General features: G+C 35.5%; 1 protein-coding gene across 1 annotated transcript in view; it reads right to left on the bottom strand.

The window, feature by feature from the left end:
- The window catches only part of Col4a5 (collagen type IV alpha 5 chain), a 222,209-nt gene extending 198,466 nt beyond the window's left edge, over positions 1–23,743 (bottom strand). Inside the window, exon 1 of the mRNA XM_052171348.1 lies at positions 23,373–23,743. Coding sequence (XP_052027308.1) covers positions 23,373–23,453 — 81 coding nt within the window. The 5' untranslated portion in view covers positions 23,454–23,743. The remainder of the gene's footprint in view (positions 1–23,372) is intronic.
- Between the last annotated feature and the right edge of the window lie 1,156 nt (positions 23,744–24,899).

Raw genomic sequence — 24,899 nt, 5'->3', positions numbered from 1 at the left:
AGTTGTTGGCAAGGATGTGGAGAAAGACGAACACTCCTTCACTGCTGGTGGGATTGTAAGATGGTACAAACACTATGTAAATCAGTCTGGCGGTTCCTAAGAAAACTGGGCATGACACTTCTGGAGGACCCTGCTATACCTCTCCTGGGCATATACCCAGAGGATTCCCCAGCATGCAATAAGGACACATGCTCCACTATGTTCATAGCAGCCTTATTTATATAAGCTAGAAGCTGGAAAAAAACCAGATATCCCTCAATGGAGGAATGGATACAGAAAATGTGGTATATATAAACAATGGAGTACTATTCAGCAATTGAAAACAATGAATTCATGAAAGTCTTGGGCAAATGGTTAGAACTGGAAAATATCATCCTAAGTGAGGTAATGCAATCACAAAAGAATACACATGGAATGCAATCATTGATAAGTGGATATTAATTAGCCCTGAAGCTCTGAATACTGAAGATACAATTAGCACATCAAATGTTTTCCATGAAGAAGGAAGAAGAGGGCCCTAATCCTGGAAAGGCTTGATCCAGCATTGTAGGGGAGTACCAGGACAGAGAAAAGGGAGGGGGAAAGATAGAAGAATGGATGGAGAGAAGAGGACTTATGGGACATATGGGGGGGGGACTGGGAAAGAGGAAAGCTTTTACAATGTAAACAAAGAATATAGAAAATAAATTAAAAAAATAAAAAAAAACATGAAAAGACTGAAGAAAATTGAGAATAGCCAGAGATATTTTAAATGACCCATTAAACAGCCCGGTATATACATTATGGTAGTCTGCAACAACAACAACAACATCATCATCAACAACAACAACAAGAAGAAGAAATATAAAGCCTCAGGAGAAAAACATTTAATGAAATAGTATGAAAAATATTTCCTTGCAGGGTGAAGGATATGAGTATGGATATTCAAAAATTTTATGTAGAATAGCATCATCCAGAAAGATCCATTATAATCAAACTGTCAAAGATCTCTCTCTCTTCTCTCTCTCTTTCTCTCTCTCTCTCTCTCTCTCTCTCTCTCTCTCTCTCTCTCACACACACACACACACACACACACACACATTCAGAATGAAATAAGTTTTTAAAAAGGCATAACAAAAACCATTAACTTTGCAGAATAAACTGTGGACATATTTGATTCAATTGAATGGAATCTGTTAAAAGAAATGAAATATTTTCACAATTGATTGTATAAGACCATGACATAATTGCTTATACACATCTACAATAAAATTGAAATCAAGAAAACAATTCCAAGGACTGGAGAAATGGCTCAGTGGTTGTGAATATTAAGTTTTCTTGATGAGTACCCAGGTTCAAGAACCAGCACACACATGGTAACTCACAACAATCTGTAACTTCTGACCTCCACAAGCAGCAGGCACACATGTAGTGCACAAATAAATGCAGACAAAACACCCATACACACAAAATAATATTAAATTTTATAATTACACTTACAATATAATTCAATAAACTTATGCAGGGATAAAATTTAATCTAAGTGATAAAAATATATACACAGAAAGCCTACCAAACATTGAGAAAAATAACTTCAAAAGACCCAAGTAAATGGAAAGACAATCTATACTCCTAGATTGAACAATTTAGTGCTCATCAAAAGATTTAGTGCCTTGAAGAATTTTAACAGTATCCAAAGCAATCCATATATTTAATGAAAACACTGCTAAAATTTCAACTGCTTTTTTTCTTTTTTACACAAATGGTAAAGCCAACCTTTAAACTGCATGAAAGCCATTCTTCAAGTCACATGGAATTGCAAGGGGACCCAAAGACCCAAAACAATCTAGAAAAAGAAAAGCATCTTATATGATTCATGGTTCTTGATTACAAATTTAAATGTAAAGAAATAAGTACATAAAACTGTGGAGAACTGGAATGATGAGAATCCAGTAAGAAGCCCACATATTTATGATAACCCAATTGTTAACAAAAGTGAGTATGGTATTGTATAGGGAAATAATATCAACAAATAGTGCTAGGCAAAAAGAAATGTACACACAACAGAAGAAAATTAAACCTCTACTTCACACTATTCACAAAATAGATCAATGGCATAGATTGGATTTATGTGTGGAATCCAGAACACTCTTAGGAGAAAGTAGAGCTAAATCTTCATTGCCTTAGACGTGGTTTAGGTATGACACCAAAAGTATAAGCAACAAAAAGAAAAATTAGAGGTTAAGAAAAATTTAAAATTACATATCAACAGACATTAGGACCAGGAATGGTGGTTGACACTTGTAACTCAGCAATATAGAACCCTCAGGAGTTCAAGGCCAGTTTTCTCTAAATAGTGAGTTCAAGACCAGCATGGGATATAAGAAACGTTTTAAAAAAAAGATGTAAAATAAAAATAAAAAGACATTATCACAAAATGGGAGAAAATATATGCAAAAATCTATTGTCTAATATACAGAATATATACATTTCTCTTTCAAATCAAAAGAAAAAGCACAAATGGCCTAATTTAAAAATAAGCAAAGGCCTTGAATAAACGTATTTCGACAGAAGTTATGTACAATTGCATATAAAACATGTGAAAAGATGATTACAAAATGAAAAGTGAAACTATAACGAATCACTAAAAAATTTAAACGATATTGGTAAAGAGATGTGTAGGTTAGATGTATGAGTCTAACTCTATGAAAAATCCAGAAAGTTACATAATGTGACTGATGTTTTTCTGAGGTTGGGGAAGGACAAAATGGACACAATGTACTTTTTGAATGTCAGATATTAATTTGAAATAAAAAAATATTGAGAATTAAGTAGGGCCTTTATTTCATACTGTACTGAAAAATCATTATGATTGGCTCAAAAGCAATAACTATAGAGATTAAGTTAGGTATATAGAAGGAAAATAAGCAGCATTTAATAATCAGTTTAAAGGATTATTGTACATAATGTAAAAAGCAGTGATAAATATTTTTAAAATGACAAATTAAATATTTATTGTATCAAAATGTTTAAGTTCTTCTAATTCAAATATACAATTAAGAAAAATAAAATATAATCCATGGACTAGGCAAAATACTTTGGGTATCCTTGGATCACACACATACATATAACATACCTATTAATACATAAATGAAAAAGAATATGCAGTGACAATATGTAAAGTGCCCTGAGCACTACAAATACACTCTGTTTCGATAATATTGATAACATTTTAAGAGGATATTTGTTTCAAGACAAAAATAATTTGAATATTCAATAATCACATGGAAAGGTAATCAACAAAAATTTAAAATTAAATGTGATTAAAAAACAGATAATTACTCCATATACACTACCAAGATGGCTATACTATAAAAGATCCCAATTAAGAGCTTGTTGTGGTGGAATACACCTTTAATCACAGCACTAGAGAGGCAGAGCCAAGTGGGTCTCTGTGAGTTCAAGGCCAACATAGTCTATGCAGCAAGTTCCAAGCCAGGCAGGGCTACATGATGTGACCCTGGTCTCATTACCAGAGGACCCAGCTATACCACTCCTGGGCATATGCCCAGAAGATGCTCCAACATGTAATAAGGACATATGTTCCACTATGATCATAGCAGCCTTGTTTATAATATCTTGAAGCTGGAAAGAACCTAGATGTCCCTCAACAAAGGAATGGATACAGAAAATGTGATACATTTACACAATGGATATTAAAAGTGATAATTCATGAAATTCTTAGGCAAATGGATGGAACTAGAAAATATCATCCTGAGTGAGGTAACCCAATCACAAAAGAACACACATGGCATGCACTCACTGATAAGGGAGTTCAAGAAGGAAGACCAAAGTGTAGGCACTTCAGTCCTTCTTAGAAGTAGGACCAGAATACTCACAGGAGGTAGAGTGTGAGAGGGACTTGGGAGGAAGATAGGAGGGGGAGGGGGAAAGGTGGGCAGGATCAGGTATGAGAGGAAACAGGAATGATATACATTGATGTTGATGACATTGATGATATCATATATACATGATATACAGAGAATTTGAACAGAGGTGTGTAGCAATGGGGGATCAGGAAATGGGTGTAGCTACTAGAAAGTCCCAGATGCAAAGCAAGAGGCTCCCAGGAACCAACAGGGATGAGATTAGCCGAAATGCCCAACAAAGGGGAAGGAGAACCTGTAGAGACCATATCCAGAGGTTAGGCACAGCCCCTTGTTGGGGGATAGGGCCACTCACCCATCTCCAAATTTTTAACCTAGAATTGCTCCTGTCTAAAAGAAATGTGGGGACAAAGTGTGGAGCAGAGGCTGAAGGAAAGTATATCTAGAGCCTGCCCTACCTGGGGATCCATTCATACCAAACCCAGACACTATTGTAGATGCCAAGAAGTGCTTGCTGACAGGAGTCTGTTATACCTGTCTCCTGAGAGACTGCCAGAACCTGACCAATACAGATGCAGATGCTTACAGCCAAACACTGGACTGAGCACAGGGTCCCCAATGGAGGAGCTAGAGAAAGGACCCAAGGAGCTAAAGGGGTTTGCAACCCCATAAGAACAACAATATAAGCCACCCAGTATCCCCAGAGCTCCCAGGGTCTAAACCACCAACCAAAGAGTACACCTGGAGGGACCCATGGCTCCAGATGCATATGTAGCAGAGGATGGCCTTGTTGGACATCAATGAGCGGAGAGAGGCCCTTGGTCCTGTGAAGGCTCCATGCCCCAGTGTAGAGGAATGCCAGGACAGGGAAGTGGGAGTGGGAGGGTGGGGGAGCACCCTCATAGAGGCAGGGGGATGAGGAGGGGATAGAAGATTTGTGGAGGGGAAACTGGGAAAGAGGATAGCATTTTAAATGTAAAGAAAATATCTAATAAAAAAGAAAAAATAAATAAAATATCCAATAAAAAAAGAAGGAAAAAGGGAAGCTCCTGATGCTGACTATGCATGCCCTGCGTTACATTCCCAGTAATAAATAAATAAATAAATAAGTAAGTAAATAAATAAAATGGTATAAACTGTTGGTGGAAATGTAATATAATACAATCACTTCAGCAAAATGCTTCTAGTGTTAATTATAAGGTTAAATATATACTTATATGAGCCAGCAATTTTATTCTTCTGCTTTCATCCAAGTGAAATGAAAATCAGGTGTCTAAATTAGCCTGTACATAGATATTCATAGTGACAGAGCAGTTCAACCTTTTCCCAGTGTACAGGGATAGAGTGTGATTTGCAGAGATGGGAGTCTGTGTGACTTTATTTAGTGCTGAACCTGGTCAGTAATGATGAGAGTAAACGTGTTTGTCAAAATTTGTTAACATTTCCACTAAAACTTGGTGTGTTTTAACATATGTAAATTATACTCCAATGAACAATGATTTTTTTACAAAGAAAATAAAAGAGGAGGCTGAATTGAGACCTGGACTTTTCCTGTAAGATGTCCCCAGGCAACTCCCATGAGGGATGCTTCATTGAGGTCTCTGTTTGTGCCAAGGAATGCGGAGGCAAAACATTGTTGGAATAGCTAAGTTATTCACTTGTTTCCTTAAAATTTGCTAAATGCCATGCTGTATTTACTGAAATATTCAAAGTATTTACTTAAATTTCCTTTGGGTAACGCATACTTAACATATATTCACAGAGACACTCATATCTTTCCTGTTATTAATATTTGGTTTAACGAAAAGTAATCTAGTAATGTAAAAGCTACAACCATTTCCTAAGAAATTACAAGAAAGTACTTCCAACAGTTCCCCCTCCATGGAGCTGCATATAAACAAGGTTAGTTCTGATTTTCTCTTTAGAATTATTCCAATTTCCCTGTTTTTCTATTTCTATTTTGGAACCATTTCATTTCCAATAAGCTACCACCTTTCCAAAAGTACCTCTGTTTTAAAATATATCAAATATTGGTCACTTGTCACAAATGACAAGGTGAGTAGCAAATATTCATAGAGATAAACTAAAATTGTGTTTTAACACCATCTTTTTAACCTATGGTAAAGTGTCAGAGGCAACTAAAATAGACTGGAAAGGAAGACAAATAAATTAAGTCTAAGACTGATCCTAATAATATTTTAATATATATTACACACAAAATTATAATTTGATGTGTTATATTTGAAGAGGGCATTTCAGATCCCGTGGGAAGTCAGTTATTTCATTTATGAAATATTAACTCTCCGTCAGGCATTAATACACCTTAATCTAATAATAATAGTGTGGTTGGTAGTAAGAGGAGACACAACTAAAATCAAGTATGATATGAATGCTCTAAAACTAAACCACTACACTCCACTGCCCTAGAAACTTCAAAGCTAGCCATTTCATATATTTTGGACAGCCACGCAAAGTGAGAATATTTCCTGCCTAGTGCACAACCCCAGAATCCTGAAGCAGAGCATGCTTCCATTTACTCGTTCTTTTGGTATCCAAGGCAGCCTCTGAGCATCCCCTTTTTGCTTCATTAATAAACTCTAGCCTAACAGCTTGCTGTGATCAAACAGATGAGGGCAGCAATGTGGAAAAGCTAAATGTACCTCCCACACTCCCTTATGACTACCTGACAAAGGAATGACTAAGAGACGTGCAGAATCCCCAAAGAGCATGTACATGGCATGTCTAATGGAATGCCACTCTCATTTCTCCCAGCTGCGTTCGCCTATACACTTCAAGGCACAATGAGAAAAATCTACATCCTCTTGACAATAGAGATCTTTGTTCAGACCTTTAAAACCTTGTACATAGCCTTAAACAGCTCATGTTGAAAAACTCTTACTGTAACTAAGAGAATGCGTATAATAAAAAAGAAAACAAAAACACTTTTAGTGTCTACCATCCTCTAAACCTTTTGCTCTCTTCTTTTATTTTTTAAAGAAGTAATTATTATAGGGAAGTCCAGTGGTGCTCTAAAAGGCCATGCTGAGGCTGCTATTGTACATTTAAACACCCTCTGGAGGGCTATCACCAAATCCTCATTTTCAACTTTATTATAGACTTGCCTCCCAAGTAAATTCGTCAAGGTTTGTCTGTTTTGAATTTTTTTTCCTTGATAATTCACACCTGACGATAAGGAAGGGTTTCAGGAAATGATAAGGCTCAATACTTCGAATAAATATTGTATTGAGGGGGTGTGACTGGAATGAAGCACAGGGCCTAACATCTGCTAAGCTACCTTCTGAAAGTGTCTACTAGAAAATTACTATAACTCTTTCAAATTGCAAATGTTATCAATCCAAAATGTTTAAAATTCTTCATTTTGGAAAGCTGCAGTTATTTGCCAGAAATAGTGAGTGATTGAAACAGCAAAACTCTTGTATTCCTTGTGCATCTACTCTTCCTTACCTTTACTTACATGATGTCAGGATAACAATTCCAGACAAAAGTAGTGAATAAACTGTCTAAATCCTAAACCAAGCCAGGTTACATGGTGCATTCTTTTAATCTCAGCATTTGGGATGCAGATTCAGGCAGATCTCTGAGTTTGAGGCTAAACTGGTCTACAGAGTGAGTTTCAGGCCATACAAGACTCTACAAATGAGTGAGCTCTGTTTCAAACCATAGAAAAATATGGAAACGTCAAATAATATTCAATACTCAATAAATATTCAAATAATCAAATAGAATCAATATTTAATAATATTTTATGGAAATTAATAGCTATTAAAAGAGAAAATGCATATATAGCAAAAAGTACTCACAATCTTAGGATCAGTATTTTATTAGTCCATGTCATCTTTTAAATGTTTTTACTCTTTAATTTAAAAAACAAAAAACAAAAAACAAAAAAACAAAACAAAACAAAAAACCTTCAAAGCCTAGGCTGGCATAGAATATATACTATGTAACACAGCCTGGCTTATTATTCATGATAATCCTCCTGACTCAGTCTGCTAAATCCTGAGATTACAGGCATAAGTCACCATACCTGGTCTTCTGTTTCACTTTAAATATATGTCTTTAGTCAGATGTGCTACATCAAGAGATCCAGTCCAGGGACTGTCAGAAGGGACTCAACTGGAACACTACTGGCCATCTAGTCAGTTCCTTCACAATTTCTTGTATGTATATAATGCACTGTAATGACTTTCTCCTTCCATAGCCCCCTCCCTGTCTCACTCCTCCACCCATTCCCTTTCCTAACTCTTGACTTCTATTTTTTCCTATTCTTTTCCTTGTGATCCATTTTCTTTCTTTTTTTTTTTAGATTTTTTTTTAGATTTTTTTATTCGATATATTTTTTATTTACATTTCCAATGGTTTCCCCTTTTCTAGCCCCCCACTCCTCGAAAGTCCCATAAACCCCCTTCTCTCCCCCTGTGCTCCCACCCATCCCTTCCCACTTCCCTGTTCTGGTTTTGCCCTATACTGCTTCACTGAGTCTTTCCAGAACAAGGGGCCACTCCTCCTTTCTTCTTGTACCTTATTTGATGTGTGGATTATATTTTGGGTATTCCAGTTTTCTAGGTTAATATCCATTTATTAGTGAGTGCATACCATGATTCATCTTTCGAGTCTGGGTTACCTCACTTAGTATGATGTTCTCCAGCTCCATCCATTTACCTAAGAATTTCATGAATTCATTGTTTCTAATGACTGAATAGTACTCCATTGTGTAGATATACCACATTTTTTGCATCCACTCTTCTGTTGAGGGATACCTGGGTTCTTTCCAGCATCTGGCAATTATAACTAGGGCTGCTATGAACATAGTAGAGCATGTATCCTTATTACATGGTGGGGAATCCTCTGGGTATATGCCCAAGAGTGGTATAGCAGGATCTTCTGGAAGTGAGGTGCCCAGTTTTCTGAGGAACCGCCAGACTGATTTCCAGAGTGGTTGTACCAATTTGCAATCCCACCAGCAGTGGAGGAGTGTTCCTCTTTCTCCACATCCTAACCAACACCTGCTGTCTCCTGAATTTTTAATCTTAGCTATTCTGACTGGTGACCCATTTTCTTTAACCAAGGCAGCTTATATAACCACTAGATTTGAATTCTCCACTGAAGCTTGGTGGATATATACACCTGAAGGCAGTTACTATCCCTTTTCCAGGATCTCTTCTACAGATGATTGGTAGTGCAAGCCTTTCTTCAATGTATTCCTAGACTCGTATTCCTATTTTGTGTGCATCTGAAGCCATTTTTGTGTTCATGATTCTAATTCTGTCTTGTCCAGAAGATGTTCATTTTTTCAACAGCCCTTCCCCCTGGTTTTCAGTCCTTAAATTCTTTCAATTTCCTGTTATGTATTTTCCTAAGCCTAAAAGGGAATAGAAAAATACCTTATTTAGGGATGAATAGTCAACCATACCTGCAGACTTGAGATAAAACCATGGGCTGTAAGAGGTTAACAAGAAGGTTAACATATATGTTTTAGTGCAAATGGTTTTCTAATTAGATTCCTACATAGGAAATGTAAAATATAATACAAACTTAGATTTTAAACATGGTTCACTGTTACTTTAACATTCCTTAAAATATCTCCATGTAGCTAAAAGATGGAGTTTGGTGGCCACTTGTCCTCTTGGTGCCTCTACTCAGTTTGACCAAAATGAATCAATCTCCTTTGTCTGCTTTACACTAAAAATATAAAAGAACTTCATATAAAAGAAATACTGTTTCTATGCAAGCAATCTTCATGAAAAATGTTCATTGAGCTGGAATACTTCACACCTGACGAGGCTTCAGGCAAGACTCTGGAGCAAACTCCTTCCCACTTAAATGAATACATTATTTTCCCAGGATTTCTATCTTGTCTAATCTTTATTAAAGAAGTTACATGATGAGGTATGGCTTTTGAAATTGTTCTAAACACATCTTGCACTATGATATGGCTACAGACATTATGGGGAGTGGAATGTGGTTGTTTAAATGAGAATGTTGCCCCAGCCCCCACAGACTCATATATTAGAATGTCTGGTGCTCTAGTTGGTGGAATTATTTGGGAAGGATTAGGAGGTGCATCACTTAGGGTAGTTTTTGAGGTTTCCTCATGTCTTCCTGCCTTATGCTTGTGCATCAGATATATAAGCTCTTAAGTTAGTACTCCAGAGCCTCTGAACAACGCCTGACATCCTACTGCCATGTTCCCTGTCATGGTTGTCTTAGAGACCCAAATTAAACTCTTTCTTTTACAAATTGACTTGATCATGATGTTTTGTCACAATACAAAATAACTAAAATACAATATAATATAGAAAATTCACTGTCAGAGTATCACTGGTGTGTGTGTATGTGTGTGTGTGTGTGTGTGTGTGTGTGTGTGTGATCGCTTTCTAAACTTACAAAAGGAGCTAAAATTATAAGTGCCATAATATTTTACCTAAAAGCAACCAAGTTAGAGTTTTAATCAATGCATATTTCTATTATTAACTGATTTTGTCAGAATCTATATTGAGACTATTGTCTTCTGTAATACTTTCCCATTCTATTGTTGTTTAAACACCCTTATAATTTAAAAATATGTTCTAAACAATATGAAGATATGACATATATTTTAAAAGTAGACATATAAGGAAAGCTAAGAAAGAATACAGTCTGTAATGAAATTTTACCACTAAAAATTTCCAGTCTTTCCCAAATAAATTGAGGTCTTATTTTAAAACAAAATCTGGGTAGTGTAATGTTCACAATACCTCAAAAATTTAGTAATGCCTAATTTTGAGCCTACCATTGATTTTCAGTAGATAGTTGGTTTCATATTATAGTGACTCACACATCTAAAAAAATATTATATCACTGTCTTCCCTATCTCTGAATCATGGAGTACAGGTAATACAAACACCATCCTTGATGGAAAGAGTGCCATGCTACAAATTCAAAAATGGCATTCAATTAGTCTGGATAACAAATCTAAGCCTCTGAGGATGAACTTTTTTCCGTCTCTAAAAAAGGTGACCTTTTCAGTTTGATATCACTTGTTAGTTTCCAGCATTAGTCTTTGTGGTTTTCCCATTATACAGTAGACATAAATGAAGGCATGAAGACAGTGATAAGGTCTAATGAGTTTGTACTGTAACAAAAAAGAAGTCTGCTGGAACTGCAGAGAAAAATGGAATGCCTAAATAGGCTATAAAAGATAAGCAAGCAAATAGAATTGAGAGAAGTACTGTTAAGAATGAATCTTTTCCCCATTAACCAAATTCCTAGAACTTGAGTATACTGTCTGAAACAAAAATATTGAACCCCAAAATTCACCTGGCTTTAAGAACTGGAAGGGGGAAATATATTATCTCTCTTCTTATAAAATTTATAAAGTGTTTCTAGAAAATAAACATGGTGTGTTAATGAGGAAATTCATAATCTGGGGATTTACATTTTTACAAGGCAAAAGATTTAACATACCTAAATATGGGGGGGGGACTGTAAAGCTCAATTTTAAAAATCTCTTGTAAAAGGAACTGACTGTTTTATTTTAAAGAGAAAAAGAGAAAATCTGAAAATTAACATTGATATAGATCCTGTACAAATTGATATTTATTTATAGCCAGCTAGAAAAACTACTCAGAAATGATAACAAATGTGGAATACATCTTTTTATTGTAGAAAGCTTCATGAGGCTATATTAACTTCAACTGACTCAAAATATATTAACATAGGACATTTTTTCATGCATTACTCAATAAAGCTAAGTCAAAATAAAGAAATGTTAGGAGACATTTTCCTCATAAAAATAAACTGGGTGGGGGGTCTCAATGGCTTGATTGTAAAAAATAAATGAAATAATAAAAATGCATAAAAAGAAAATTAAAGTGCATAGTGTTTTTCTAAAACATTATTCACAATAGCCAAGTCTGAGATCCGTATGCAGTTTATTTATTTTTTATCTATAATACTACCAAATAGAAAAAATTCTCTTTAAAAATGTATAGAGAATAAAACTATGTCAATGATCACTGTTTTCTCTTTATATAAAAACCACACCACACACTGTCCTATAATTTAAAATGACACTTTGGATATGAGAAAAGTGATTAACCATACGTTTTTACTTTCCATTAATTTAATGTAAGTCTGCTAGATGTTGCAAAGTATAGAAGTATGCAATATGATCACTGTTCTTGAGGTAATTCTTATACCTCAAGTAGATGTGTAAACAGAAATGGAATCACACAGATATACACATACATACATACATACATACATACATACATACATACATGCAAGCAGTCATACGTAGATGACAACATCTAGTTGTAAGACTGTACAAGAAAAAAGGATTTATGTTAAAAAGTGTAAATGCAAAGAATAGAGAGAGATGGCTGTGTGCGTGCAAATGTTTCTGCACAATCATGTATCCTCAGCACCCATGCCACACACAGGTCTGATGGCATGAACCTGTAACCTCAGCACTGGTGATATGGAGAGAGGCATATCCATACTCTTCTTACTGTCCACCTATCTAGTGAATGGGTGAGCTTCATACCCAATGAGAGACTCTATGTCAAAAAATAAGATGGAGATCTATTGAGAAAGACACCCAACATTGACTTTTAACCTCCACTCAACACAGATAACACTATAATATTCTTATTTTTTCCTTTGTTCTTGTTAAATGTTATTGGCATCACATTCATCTCTTTACAGAAGAACTCAACCTACACCCTAGAATGTAGACCTCTGGAGGGAAAGTGCTCTGGGAAGCAAGCCATGATGCAGGGCAGGACCTCAGGAGGGGACAGAGCTGCCAGAGTTCAACCCAAGAGAGGTTAGTGTTGGGCCACACCTGGGTGTGTGGGAAAGGAGGAGGGTCTGCTAAACTACAGGTACCACAACCCTGAAAGGAGTGAGAGCCTTCTAGAACAAAGGTAGAGTCACTGGGACAGGTCTGGTGGGCTCTCCTTTCCTCTTTGAATAGGATAGTGATATAAGGGCATCATAAAGTGTTGAATAGAAGAAAAAAAGGGGGTGTAGAAAATAAGAATTTTAATTTCTGAAGTAACAGCAATTTATCCATTATATACACTACTGTATTATGCAAATCAACCTTTTGGAAAATTTAGACACAGAAGGGAAGTGTCTAATTCAGTTTTCCCACCAGAAAGATGAAAAGCTTTTTGGCTCTTGAGTCTGTGATAAAAGGTGTACAAGAAGGCGTACATAGTTCTTGTGTCTACTGTACAGAACACTGCCACTAGCTGGACTTTCAAATTTGAGTCTCTAATACACTTCTTAATGCGGAAGGCAGATTTTGCTCCAATAATTCCGTCTACATTTGTCCTTTTGCCATAAAAAAGCTAGATATCTGTGGAAAAATTGTTGTTAAACATTAGGAAAGGTAACTTCTTGTGAAGACCATACCATGGACAATGAAATAAGGGGAAAAAGCAGTTGTAAAAGAAGAATACTATAAAGAAAGCTAAGGGTTGAGATCAATGGTAGAGACCATGCCTAGGATGTATAAAGTCCTAAGTTCTATTACAATATTGTTAAGGCTGTAGGGGAGGGGTGGTAAATTTATACTGATTCACAGCTGACATAATCATACACATAATGATGAAAACCCTATAAAATCTTTTAAAATTAATTTCATCAACAGCAAATAGGTCAGTAGGTAAAAATTTATTGTATTCCTAAGATTGATAATTAAAAACTGATCACTATTCATACTATTTAAATACATGCAGATATAAATTTAATACAGTGCCTATAAGACATGCATCGATTTGATACATGAGAAAAGAATAAATAAAAGGGGAAAGATATAGACAAAACTACTATAGAATAAATATTAAGTCCACGAATTAATAGGACTATAAAATTTGTAGAGAAATGGTTCATGAAGTTGAGTTTTTGGTGCAGTTGTTAGGTAGGTGTGTTGTGTTTTTCTTTTCTGGGATGAATGGACTTGTTTCGCATACAAAAACGCATTTTTTAGAAAAGTTTTGATATTGAAAGTTCCTTTAAGTTGATCTATTAATTTTTAGGTCATGCCTCTGGGTATATTTCAAATAAATTGATATTTCTCCAGACAAAGTATGCATTCACTTAACAACTGCCAATAGTGAATTATACATAAGAAACTCATCTATATGTTGTGTGAGACAAGCATTCTGGTTTCATAAATGTTTGTCCACCTTAGAACTTATAAGATCATCTTATGGCTACTTCTGCTATGCTTTATAAATGAAGAATGTTTCTTTCAATACCCACCATGAAAAGCAGAGTCATTGATTGGCAATTTTATTGAAAGTGTCAAAAAAGATAAGCATAACTTCATATTTCCATTTTCTGTCTGTTATTGGTTATGTGCCACCAAGATAAATAAGATTACAAAATTGCATTTCCAGCTCTCTATTTACTAAACTGATGTGAGCTAGGACAAATTTCTGAAAAGACACCTTCCACCACTGCCTCTGCAAGACACTAGCATCAGATTGCACCAATCACGTTATGTTCTCTGTGTAACAATTAAGTTGTTTTCTGTAGAGCATATGATTACAAAAGTTGTAGTTTCTGGACTTTCTTGCCATCTTAAAATAACTAGATTAAATATTTCTACCATTATGTTTCCACTGTGGTGGTTTGAATGAGAACTGCATTCAGGATCGGGCTCTTATATTTAAATGATTGGTGCCTAGTAAGTGGAACTATTTGGGAAGAATTAAGAGTCATGGCCTTGTTAAAAGAGATTTGACCTTGCTCGAGGAGATATGTCTCTGGAGCCCAAACCAGGCTCTCTCTCTCTCTCTCTCTCTCTCTCTCTCTCTCTCTCTCTCTCTCTCTCTCTCTTCCCCCCAGCTATGGATCAGGATGTAAAGTCCTCAGCTACTGCTCCATCACCAAGCCCATTTGCTTTCCACCAGGATAATCATGGACTCATGGAATAACAGTCTAAAATCGTAAAGAGGCCCTCATATAAATGCTTTATTTTAATGAGTTGCCTTGGTCACAGTGTCTTTCACAGCAATCAAACAGTAACTAACACCACCATCATAAAATTAAAACTTAGTAACATTTAAAGACATATTTATAGTGCTGGAGAGATGACTCAGTGGTTAAGAGCATGTATTACTTTTGCAGAGAAACCAATAATTGGTTCCCACCATCAACCACATATACTTGTAAGTATTTGCACCACCATACAGTCACATGCCATACAGTCATATACATAAAAGAAAAAGAATTAGTAAATTCTTGCAAAAGACTTATTTAAAAATAGGTAATAAATCCAAAAATTTAAAAATTCAACCACACACACACACACACACACAAAACAGAAAGATCCACCTGCCTCTGCCTCCTGAATATTGGAATTTAAAAATGTTCACCACCACATATCTGTGTAGAGTCTCTTTTTTATAAATGCATTATTTATTTGTTTTATGTATATGACTGCACTGTAGCTATCTTCAGACACACCAGAAGAGGGCATCAGATCACATAACAGAGGGTTGTAAGCCACCAGGTGTTTGCTGGGAATTGAATTCAAGACCTCTGGAAGAGCAGTCAGTGTCATCCATCTCTTAGGTCCCTAGCCTGTCCTTTTTAAGGCCACTTTTCTCCAAATGTCTGACAAAACATCATATACATTATAAGAAATTCTAGAATCAACATAATTCTCCTACCTATAAGAGGAATATTCCAATATTTTGATTTAATTTTTTAGTCTTATTTAATTATTCACTATGAAAAATGCAATTTGATTAAACAATTATTTCCTTATAAATGATGGTTTGCTCTCTATATCCATTTGTAACCAATGTTAGATTTTTTGTAGCTAAATGAACAATTAAAGAATTAATTATAGTAGAAACCTGCCTCATTTGTAGAATTTGCCTTTGATTGTCTTCCATTAGCAAATAAGAAGGGATTCAAGAGACCCATTTCAATAGAGTGGCAGGCGCCATCCTGCCTTTCGGTTAAAGGCCAGCAAAAGCTGCTAAAGGAATAAAGGACAATTGGACATGCACAGATTCTGAAGGTAAATATACTCAAGCATTGATGCATAAAATGAGAATCTGGATTCTTAAAATGAAAGAAACCTATGTGACAGACAGCACAGTAAAGATGTCTCTCCAATACCCACCCCTCTAGATTTGTTTCTCTTTAATAACAAAAACAAACAAGCTAATTTTGTATTAAAGATTTAGGCAAGTGGCTAAGTGATTCATTTATAATGTTAAATAACAAGAATATATTTTGGAAAATGACTTTTAATGTGCGTTTGCTATGTTCAATAAGGGGATGAAATGGTAAAAGAAAATCATTGGATGACAGGGCCAAATAAGCTAACAAAATGTCTGTAAATTGAGCATTAACCCCATAGTCCCTGTAGTAGACAGAAAAAAAAATCTTAAGATTACCTCATAGGCTCTCTTATAAATGATGGGTAGAAATTTGGTAAAATCATTCTGAAAAGTAATTTGGCAAGAGTGGATACTTATCATTCAGACATTTAAAGTAAACCTATTTAAATGCCACCTGGAGAAGTAATTACATAATAGTTTGTGACTTTGCAGAGGAACACATTTTAATTATAGAAGCTACAAAGTTGGCAAGCAAACAATGAAGCCAAGTAGGAATGGTACAAAATGGTTAGAGAGCCACTTGTTCCATACATTCTGACAAGTTTAATTCTGGTATTACTGCCCCAAGGATAACATAGATTAATAGAGTGAAGCTTTAGGAGTAGCACAGAAGGTAAGATGAAAGAGAGAAAAAGGAAAAGGCAAATGCACAGCCACTTAAAGAAAACCACACTAGACTTCTATGGTGTAGGAGTAGTGAAAAGAGTCCAGGGGGAAGGCAGAAAGGATTTTCATTTCAGATGCATCATAAAACTTCCCTAGGAGAGGTAGACAGTCTGTGGATTGAGATCCTTAATAGCCTTATTATAGGGAGGAGAAGTGTCATTCACAGAGCCCACCCAACACTCCCACTTTTGGGAATCCCACAAAAAACCCAAGCTAAACAACCACAGTGTTTATGCAGAGAGGACCTAGCACAGACTAGGACCTATGCAGGCTCCTTGACTGTCACTTCAATCTCTGTGCGCCCATATGAGCTCAAGTTAGTTGATTCTGTGTGCTCTGGCCCCTAGAATCCTTCCTCTTGCTCTTCAGGGTTCCCCGTCTTACTCTAGTGTTCAGAGAACATAATTTTTAAAAGTGAAAATGGTACTATCCCCTTAACAAATGTAATTATTAAAAAAGTTCACATAGTTTATGTGTAGATAGAAGTTTCGTGTTTATTAGGGTCTACTTCATGATTCAAAGACTAAAAGTCATAAAGATGTTTAACACATTAATTACTCAGAATTGAGGGAGTAATTGACATTAAAATACAAAATAAGAATTGTTCATGGAATACCTGATTAAAATCATGAAAATCTTGAATTTTAAAAATATATCTTACTAAAGTAGGAAGGCATAATGGTGGGTGCATGTGTGTAATTCAAACACTTAGAAGTCTGAAGCAGGATTGCAAGATGAAGGGAAGATTGGGCTAAGCAGAAAGATTCTGTTTTAACAAGACAACAAGAAGTTGAATGCAAGCCAGGCGGTGGTGGTGCACACCTGTAATCCCAGCACTCTGGGAGGCAGAGGCAGGGATTTCTGAGTTTGAGACCAGCCTGGTCTACAGAGTGAGTTCCAGGACAGCCAGGGCTACACAGAGAAACCCTGTCTCGGAAAAAAACAAATCCAAAAAACAAACAAAAAAAAAGTTGAATGCATACATTGTGGTTTGCATAAATATAAATTGTATTTATAGAAGCTACTTAAAATTAAAGTTTTTAAGTAGAATTTTCATACTCTAAGATAAAGATTTTGTTATTTAAAACTAAAATTAAACTGCACAAAGTATGAGCCCATATTTACACTATTTAAAAAATTATGTATATAAAAAGAAAAATCAGACAGGTACACGCTTTAATCCCAGCAACTGGGAGGCAGAGGCAGGCAGATTTTTGAGTTCGAGGCCAGTCTGGTCTACAAAGTGAGTAGACCAGGATGGCCAGGGCTATACAGAGAAACCCTGTCTTGAAAAAAAAAAGAAGAAGAAGAAAGAAAGAAAGAAAGAAAGAGAGAGAGAGAGAGAGAGAGAGAGAGAGAGAGAGAGAGAGAGAGAGAGAGAGAAGAAAGAAAGAAAGAAAGAAAGAAAGAAAGAAAGAAAGAAAGAAAGAAAGAAAGAAAGAAAGAAAGAAAGAAAGAAAGAAAGCCAACAAAGATAGTATTTCTAGACTACTAATAGACTTGGTAGAATTGTAGTCAGATTTTTCTTTGTTCCATTATATTTTTTCTTATTTTCTAATTTCTCAGTATTGATCAAATATCACTTGTCATAGACAAAAATGTCAGCAAAAACTGTTTAAATAGGGAGGATATAATTAATGCCTCCAAATAATGATAATAAAGAGAACAGATAAAATTCTATAAAATAAAATGATTGTAAGATCAAAGACTAGACTCGAAAAAACTAAATATTACATTTGTTCAAAGAAAGGTATAATCAGTAAATGCTGTGATATTATGGAGAAACGAGAGCACTCCATTAAGGTAGGAAATTGTATTAATTGTATCGATAATTATCTAATACAGAGGTGTGTAGTCGTAGTGTTGTGGTCACATTAGTTAAATAGAAGAGTATAAATAGAACTCTGTTGTTATTAGGAGTTCCTGAATAAGCATCAGCTGAAAATGTAACATTATGTCATTATGTTAGAATTGAACAAAGGCTCATAACCAAGAAAGAGAACCAAAATATCTATCCTGTACTGTAAGTGTTTTAGAAAATCTTTCATATAGTACAATGAAAAGCATATGGTGCAAAAAATAATGTATAAAAAGCAGAATCACAGGAAAGATAATGATATGCCTTTAAAGTCATGTAGAGAATGAATGAAACAGAGTTAGCAAGTTGTAGGTGAGAGTGTAGCTAATTGCAGGAGTACTTGTTTAGCATGTTCAAGATTTTGGGTTCAATCCCCAGCATCTCCCTTACCCTCTCCCCAAATTCCCAAAATAAGAGATAACAGAAAACAAAATCCCACCACAGCAAATATGTGTGTTTATTCAGTGATCTTTGACTACAATTTGAGATATTGTTATGAATTATAATTTTCAACATATAGAAAGCTTCTAATAGATTGATGTTGGAAGCAGATATGTATATGTATGTACTGTTCCATTTAGGCCCATTGCCTATAATTGTGTGTGTGTGTGTGTGTGTGTGTGTGTATCTGTGTCTGTGTTTGTGTATGATAGAATTATAGACTAAAATAGTGTGTATTTCCTAGGACTGTCTGCTGAAAAGCGCTATGAAAGGACAGCTCAATCTCAATGAGCATGCCAAGTATCCACACCTTGGTTTCTAAATCCTTCTATTTTTGCTAAATGAATAGACTCCTTGGAGAACTGGCTCATCCATAAATTACAACAAGAAAAGGAGATGACCATTTTGTGATGCTAGTAAATGAGGAGATGCTCAAAACTGATGGAAACACATTAAAGGATATATAAACCATTGTGAACAAACTCCAGGTCTGTATATATTTAGAATAATTTCAATAAATACTTGTAATATAATAATTCATTATAAATAAAAATATTCATTTTGTTAATGTTGTAATAACAAATAAATAATTATATAATAAATTTAAAACAGTGAAAATGTATTATAGTATAATTCAATATTTTTTTGTGTAGAAAATTTTTGAAAATTGAAACCACCTTTGGCAAATTAACTACAACAATCATTCATGCCAGTAACATTAAGAGATGCTAGAATTTCTGAAGAAACTATCATGAGAAATTGATTATTTGACTTTCTAGTCCTGTCTTCCAATATTACCCTGTATAGGCTAATAAGATCAGCTTATTCATAAAGGGAAGAAAATGACTTTGTAGTGGATAGATTTGGCAGACACTATCCTAACCAAGTTGTCAAGGGTAATTCAAGGTTAAAAAGTGTATCATGTCTTGCATATACAAACAGCAACAGTCAAGTAAAAGCATGGAAAATTACTCTTACAAAATAACACAATGGGTACATACAGAAATATATGCATCATACTGTAGATAAAGAGCTGGGGTGGGGGTATATAGTAAAGTCTTTGTATAGTGGGTGCGATGTTCTGAATTTGATCATTAAAACTATAAAACAATACAAGATAGATAGTTGAGTAAACAAAACAACATATGAAGGTGTAGGTAAGTTATTAAAAAACAACAAAGTGAATTGATCACTTTTGACAAGACTGTAGCACCATACATTTCCTATATATAACAACAGGCATATTTCTGGACATTTCTGCATACTTAAAACTACCAAGGAAGCTTAAAAGAAACAGGCCAATTATTCTCAAGGAAAACCATCTATCACAAGTTGTGGGTGTTTTATAAATCTAAATTTTATTGAGATTACATGAAATCATTTAACCTGTGATTGCTTTTAAATTGCATTTAAACTATCTCATTCTGTATAGAGATCAAATTAATCTTTAAAAATACATTTATTTACATTATGCTATACTGCTTTACATAAAATGTGCAGTAAAAGATGTAAATCCCATTATTGTCAACATTGAATCTTTTGTGTCTAAAAATGTAATTGAGATTCATATATATGTTAACACAGCATAATTCTAGAGATTACATCGAGACAATATAAGAGACTTATGGGCAAACTCTGAATTTGAAATTTTCAGCAAGTTTCTTAACCTCTCTGTTTTATAGTTTTCTCATCAATAAAGTAGCTCTTAATGTATATACACACACACACACACACATGCAATACATTAATGATTTCTTAAGAAAAATTCACAGAACAAATGCAGTACACTTGAAACCTTGGGTTCAATCCCTAGCATTACATAGAGGACTAACTATGAAAATTTGCCTTACTATACTAGCATAGTACTTAGCACATCATAAACAACATAAACACCAACAATAATGAAAGCAAAGATGACAATTTTTTTCTACAGAAGAGAAAAAAATTCATGGCTACAAGCCTTACTCTTACCCTTGATAAATTGTCAAAATAATACTATAACTTCTAAGAAAAACAAAAAAACTCACAAACATTTGTATGCTAGAAATAGTATAATTGTCCATATTATTTATAGACATATCATAAAATCTACAAGCTTATCTCTTTGACAGAGTTTGTATAGCCATAGTAACCTTAACATTAAAAAATTTGATTTTTCCATCACTAAAAATGATCCTTCCAACCTAAAGTTACCCTATTTTCTTACTGCTAACTATAACCTGGGCTATTGTATTCTACCTAATGAACATTCTACCTTTAATAAAAAACTTCCACATATTTTTGATATCCAAATTTGGCATGACTCCAGAGTCAATAAAATCACATAACTATGAAAAATAAATTAATTTAAGAAGTAATGCTCTTCCTGATATAAAAGCCTCAATATTAGACAACCTTGGTGAAAAACCAAGCCAACTACAGTCAAGTTTCATTCTGGAGAAGGTGACCAGTATCCCTAGCACAAGTATGGAGAGCAGATACCATTCATATTTTTGAGATGATTAAAACTTCCATTTAACGAGGGCATTTATTTGTGAAGCAACAAAAACAAACCCCTGGATTTAAAAGAGGAACAAATTTCTAACCATAGGAAAATGCAAACTAAAATGCCCTTTAAAAACTGTACAGGAGGGGAAAAAAAACAATTACTTCACAAACACTCGTTATTTTAAAGAATACAAAATTAAGCTTACACATAAGTTTTGTCAATCAAAAAACCCACATTTTACTATAAATGAATTTAAATTGGCATGCAGTGTTACTATACACACTGTATAATTGGTATCTAGAGCACATTTACTATGAGCAAGATCATTAAGAGGAAGGATTGCTTCAGGAATCAGCCACAAAATCTTTGCCCATGGGGCAAATGCTATAAACAATAGGCACTAAGATAAGCTTCAAATGAACTATTTTCTATAGCAAAATTATAATTGATTCTAACCATCTTTAGCCATATTGTCTGTCGAAATCATACCCTATTAAAAATGCTCTGAACCAAAAGAACATTAAGTCGTTTATCTACTTTGATAGAGGAAAATGATGGCATGCATAACTAAAACATTTTATATGTGCAAGTTTTATAGCAGATTTTCTATCAAAATTATGTTGTGATTACAAGAACATAGAAGTTACTTTTTTACCAGCAGTATACACAGGTTTTCCTGGATATACAGAGGGCAATGTGATCTGAGGTATGCTGAGTCCAAAAGGAACCCTGTCAGTTAACTTGGCTATAGAGCCAGAATATCTGTAATACTGTAGTTGTATCTAAAAGATTGAGAGTCACTCAACCATGCGAAGGCCTAAGCTGTGATGTCATATTTAAGTGTTTTTGAAACATCTATTATGATCACTCAAATATAATACTTAAATAATTTGTCACATACTTAGTTATTCACAGTTTATATGAAATTAAGTAGGGTGGACTTCAAACTGGAGAACATTTTCAGCAGCAAAGCCCTTCATTCCTTTGCATTTACCTCTTATCTCCAGGAGAGTGGGTGTTGGGACTACCCAGCTTCCCTGCTCAGGAGCAGACTGTGGTATCCAGTCTACATTCCTAAAGGCAAGTGGAACTTTTTGCTCTGTCATTTCACATGAGCATCCTCCCCCACTCTTCGAATCCACACAACTCTTTCCCATTTGAAAACTGAGACCTCTTGTCCTTCAAATGGGTTGAAAGGCAAATTCTCAAGTTGTTCAGGTGCCTTTATGAATTGAAAAAAAATGTGAGCAAACAGAAATCCATAACCTTTTTTTAAAAAAAAAATGTGCAAAACTCCTGCAGCATAAGAAGGATTCTTTACTTTGTCCTGGTTGGTAGGTTATTTTATCTTTCCTATAGGAATGATGTCAACAGATCAGAAAACAGGTCCCAACTTTACAAACCCGGGGTGGGGGTAGGTTCATGTTGCTTAAGAAAAGAGCATATGCCAAGAGAAGAACTTCATCAAGGCATTATCACTCTGACCACACAGTTCAATTTTAGAAGAACTAAATATTAAACTACAAACCAAGGTTAAAGCCTGCGTGGGCTGGGCATAAGGAGTGAAACAAGCTAGCTGGTAGACAGCTACCCTAGGTGGGGGATAGAGAGGAAGAAACAGCTTTAAATACCCTCCAGAGCCCAGTGACCCATTAATGTGCCTCCCCACACCCTCTACCTGGTCCAGGCTCCACTTTTGCCCCAGAAAAGGTAGCTACAGAGAAGTAAGCGGCCCTGTTTTTAAACACTTGAAATTTTCCCTCGGACCAGAGTTGGGAATTATGTTCTTTCTAGCAAAAGTCAATTTTGACTTCCCTGGCCAAGGTCAAAGAGTAGGGAAGGTAAAGTCTCCAATGGTTTCCGTTGGGGCGAGCAGCGATGGGGCGGGAGGGAGGACTTACCGCAGCCTCTGCGGGCTGCACCCACAGACACAGGGCCAGTAAGAACCAGCAGGCGACCGGGCACACTCCAAGCACTTGCATTCTTCTCTGGCTTCCCGCAGCTCCGTCAGCACCCGCGGGGAATCCCAGGTCCCTTCAGACCGATTGACATAATCTTGAGGGGTTATTGGGAAGAGAGCTAGAAAGGGGGACAGTGAGTGTCCCGATTGTGCTGGTGCACTTGGGGGGGAAGAGATTTATAAGAGTGAAGCGATTAAAATAAAGAGAGGGAGAACAACAACAAGAAAAGAAAGAAGCTGTTCTTCCCTCCCCCCTCCCCTCCCCAAAGCCAGTCTCCCGGGAGCACTTTGCCTTCTGTTGGGACTTGCAAACTTTCCTCACTCACGTCCTACAAATCTACTTTCCTCTCTCTCTTCCCTGCACCGCCCCCTCCCTGCTGGCGCTGGGGAATTTGAGTATCACTCCGCCAGTGCTTCCCACTGCACCGGCAACCTGCGAGGGAGTGACACTCAGTTATTTGAGGGAGGGAAACTTCTAGACAGTTGACTGAACACCACAAGTCCAACAAAAAAGATTTCTCATTTGTTCATTCGCAGCTTCTCTTAACAGTACTCTTTCCTGCCCGTCCAGCTTTCCCTCTGACTGATGTGTGCATCAAAAGCACTCACGAACAGACCTGAGCTGGGACTATTTTTTTTTCAGCGGATGGATTACAGAGTGTGGTGCTTTTATTGTTAATCATTAGAAACAAAGTTTTGGCCTCTGCTCCATGGGTTGCTAGATTTTGCCTTTCAAGTGTTGATAGGACAGAGTTTCTATATACAAGCAGAAGATGAGAAAATATTAGATATACATATATAAAGTAAGAAAATAAACATATATATTTGTGAATACTTAATGTATGTAACAACACATGCCATATAGGATATATTAAGTAGGTTAATAATGTTATATGGTTAAATGTTATTGTAACTTAGTTACTTGTTTTTATTTAAATGTACTGAGTGCCATAACTAATATTTATCACTTATATCAAGCTAACATAAAAGGTAGTGACTGTCATAATTCTGTTTCAGAAGGACCTGTGGCAGGCAATTAAATAATATTAGCATAATTTCTTACAATGAGCACAAACATCTCATTTGAAATGTCTATTTGGAGTCAATAGTAGTTGAATTTGTGTCTCCCAGATGAAGTAGGCATGCATATTGCTTTGATAACTTATAGATACTTTAAGAACCAAAAGACCAAAAATATACATTATGTGGATTCCTTGGAATGTCTTTCAGGAATTTGCTAAAGAATTCTTCAGAACATTTCTAGTCTCCATCCCTGGGATTAATTTCATTTTTTATATTTTGAATCTGTTTTATAAGGACCAATTTATCCTCAGTTCTAGTGCGTTTAGAGATTAGGCTTAAAACTCCAGGGATCCCTCCTCACCTTACCAAACGTTTAATGAAAAATCAGAAAGTTAGAATAAGAGTCTGCACATTTGGGACCTTGTGCAAGGGCCCTTCCTTTCAG

Source organism: Apodemus sylvaticus, chromosome X (assembly GCF_947179515.1).
Source record: "Apodemus sylvaticus chromosome X, mApoSyl1.1, whole genome shotgun sequence".
NCBI classification, from domain to species: Eukaryota; Metazoa; Chordata; class Mammalia; order Rodentia; family Muridae; genus Apodemus; species Apodemus sylvaticus.
Note: the sequence above shows the minus strand (reverse complement) of the source record. Positions and strands in the feature narration are given on the sequence as shown.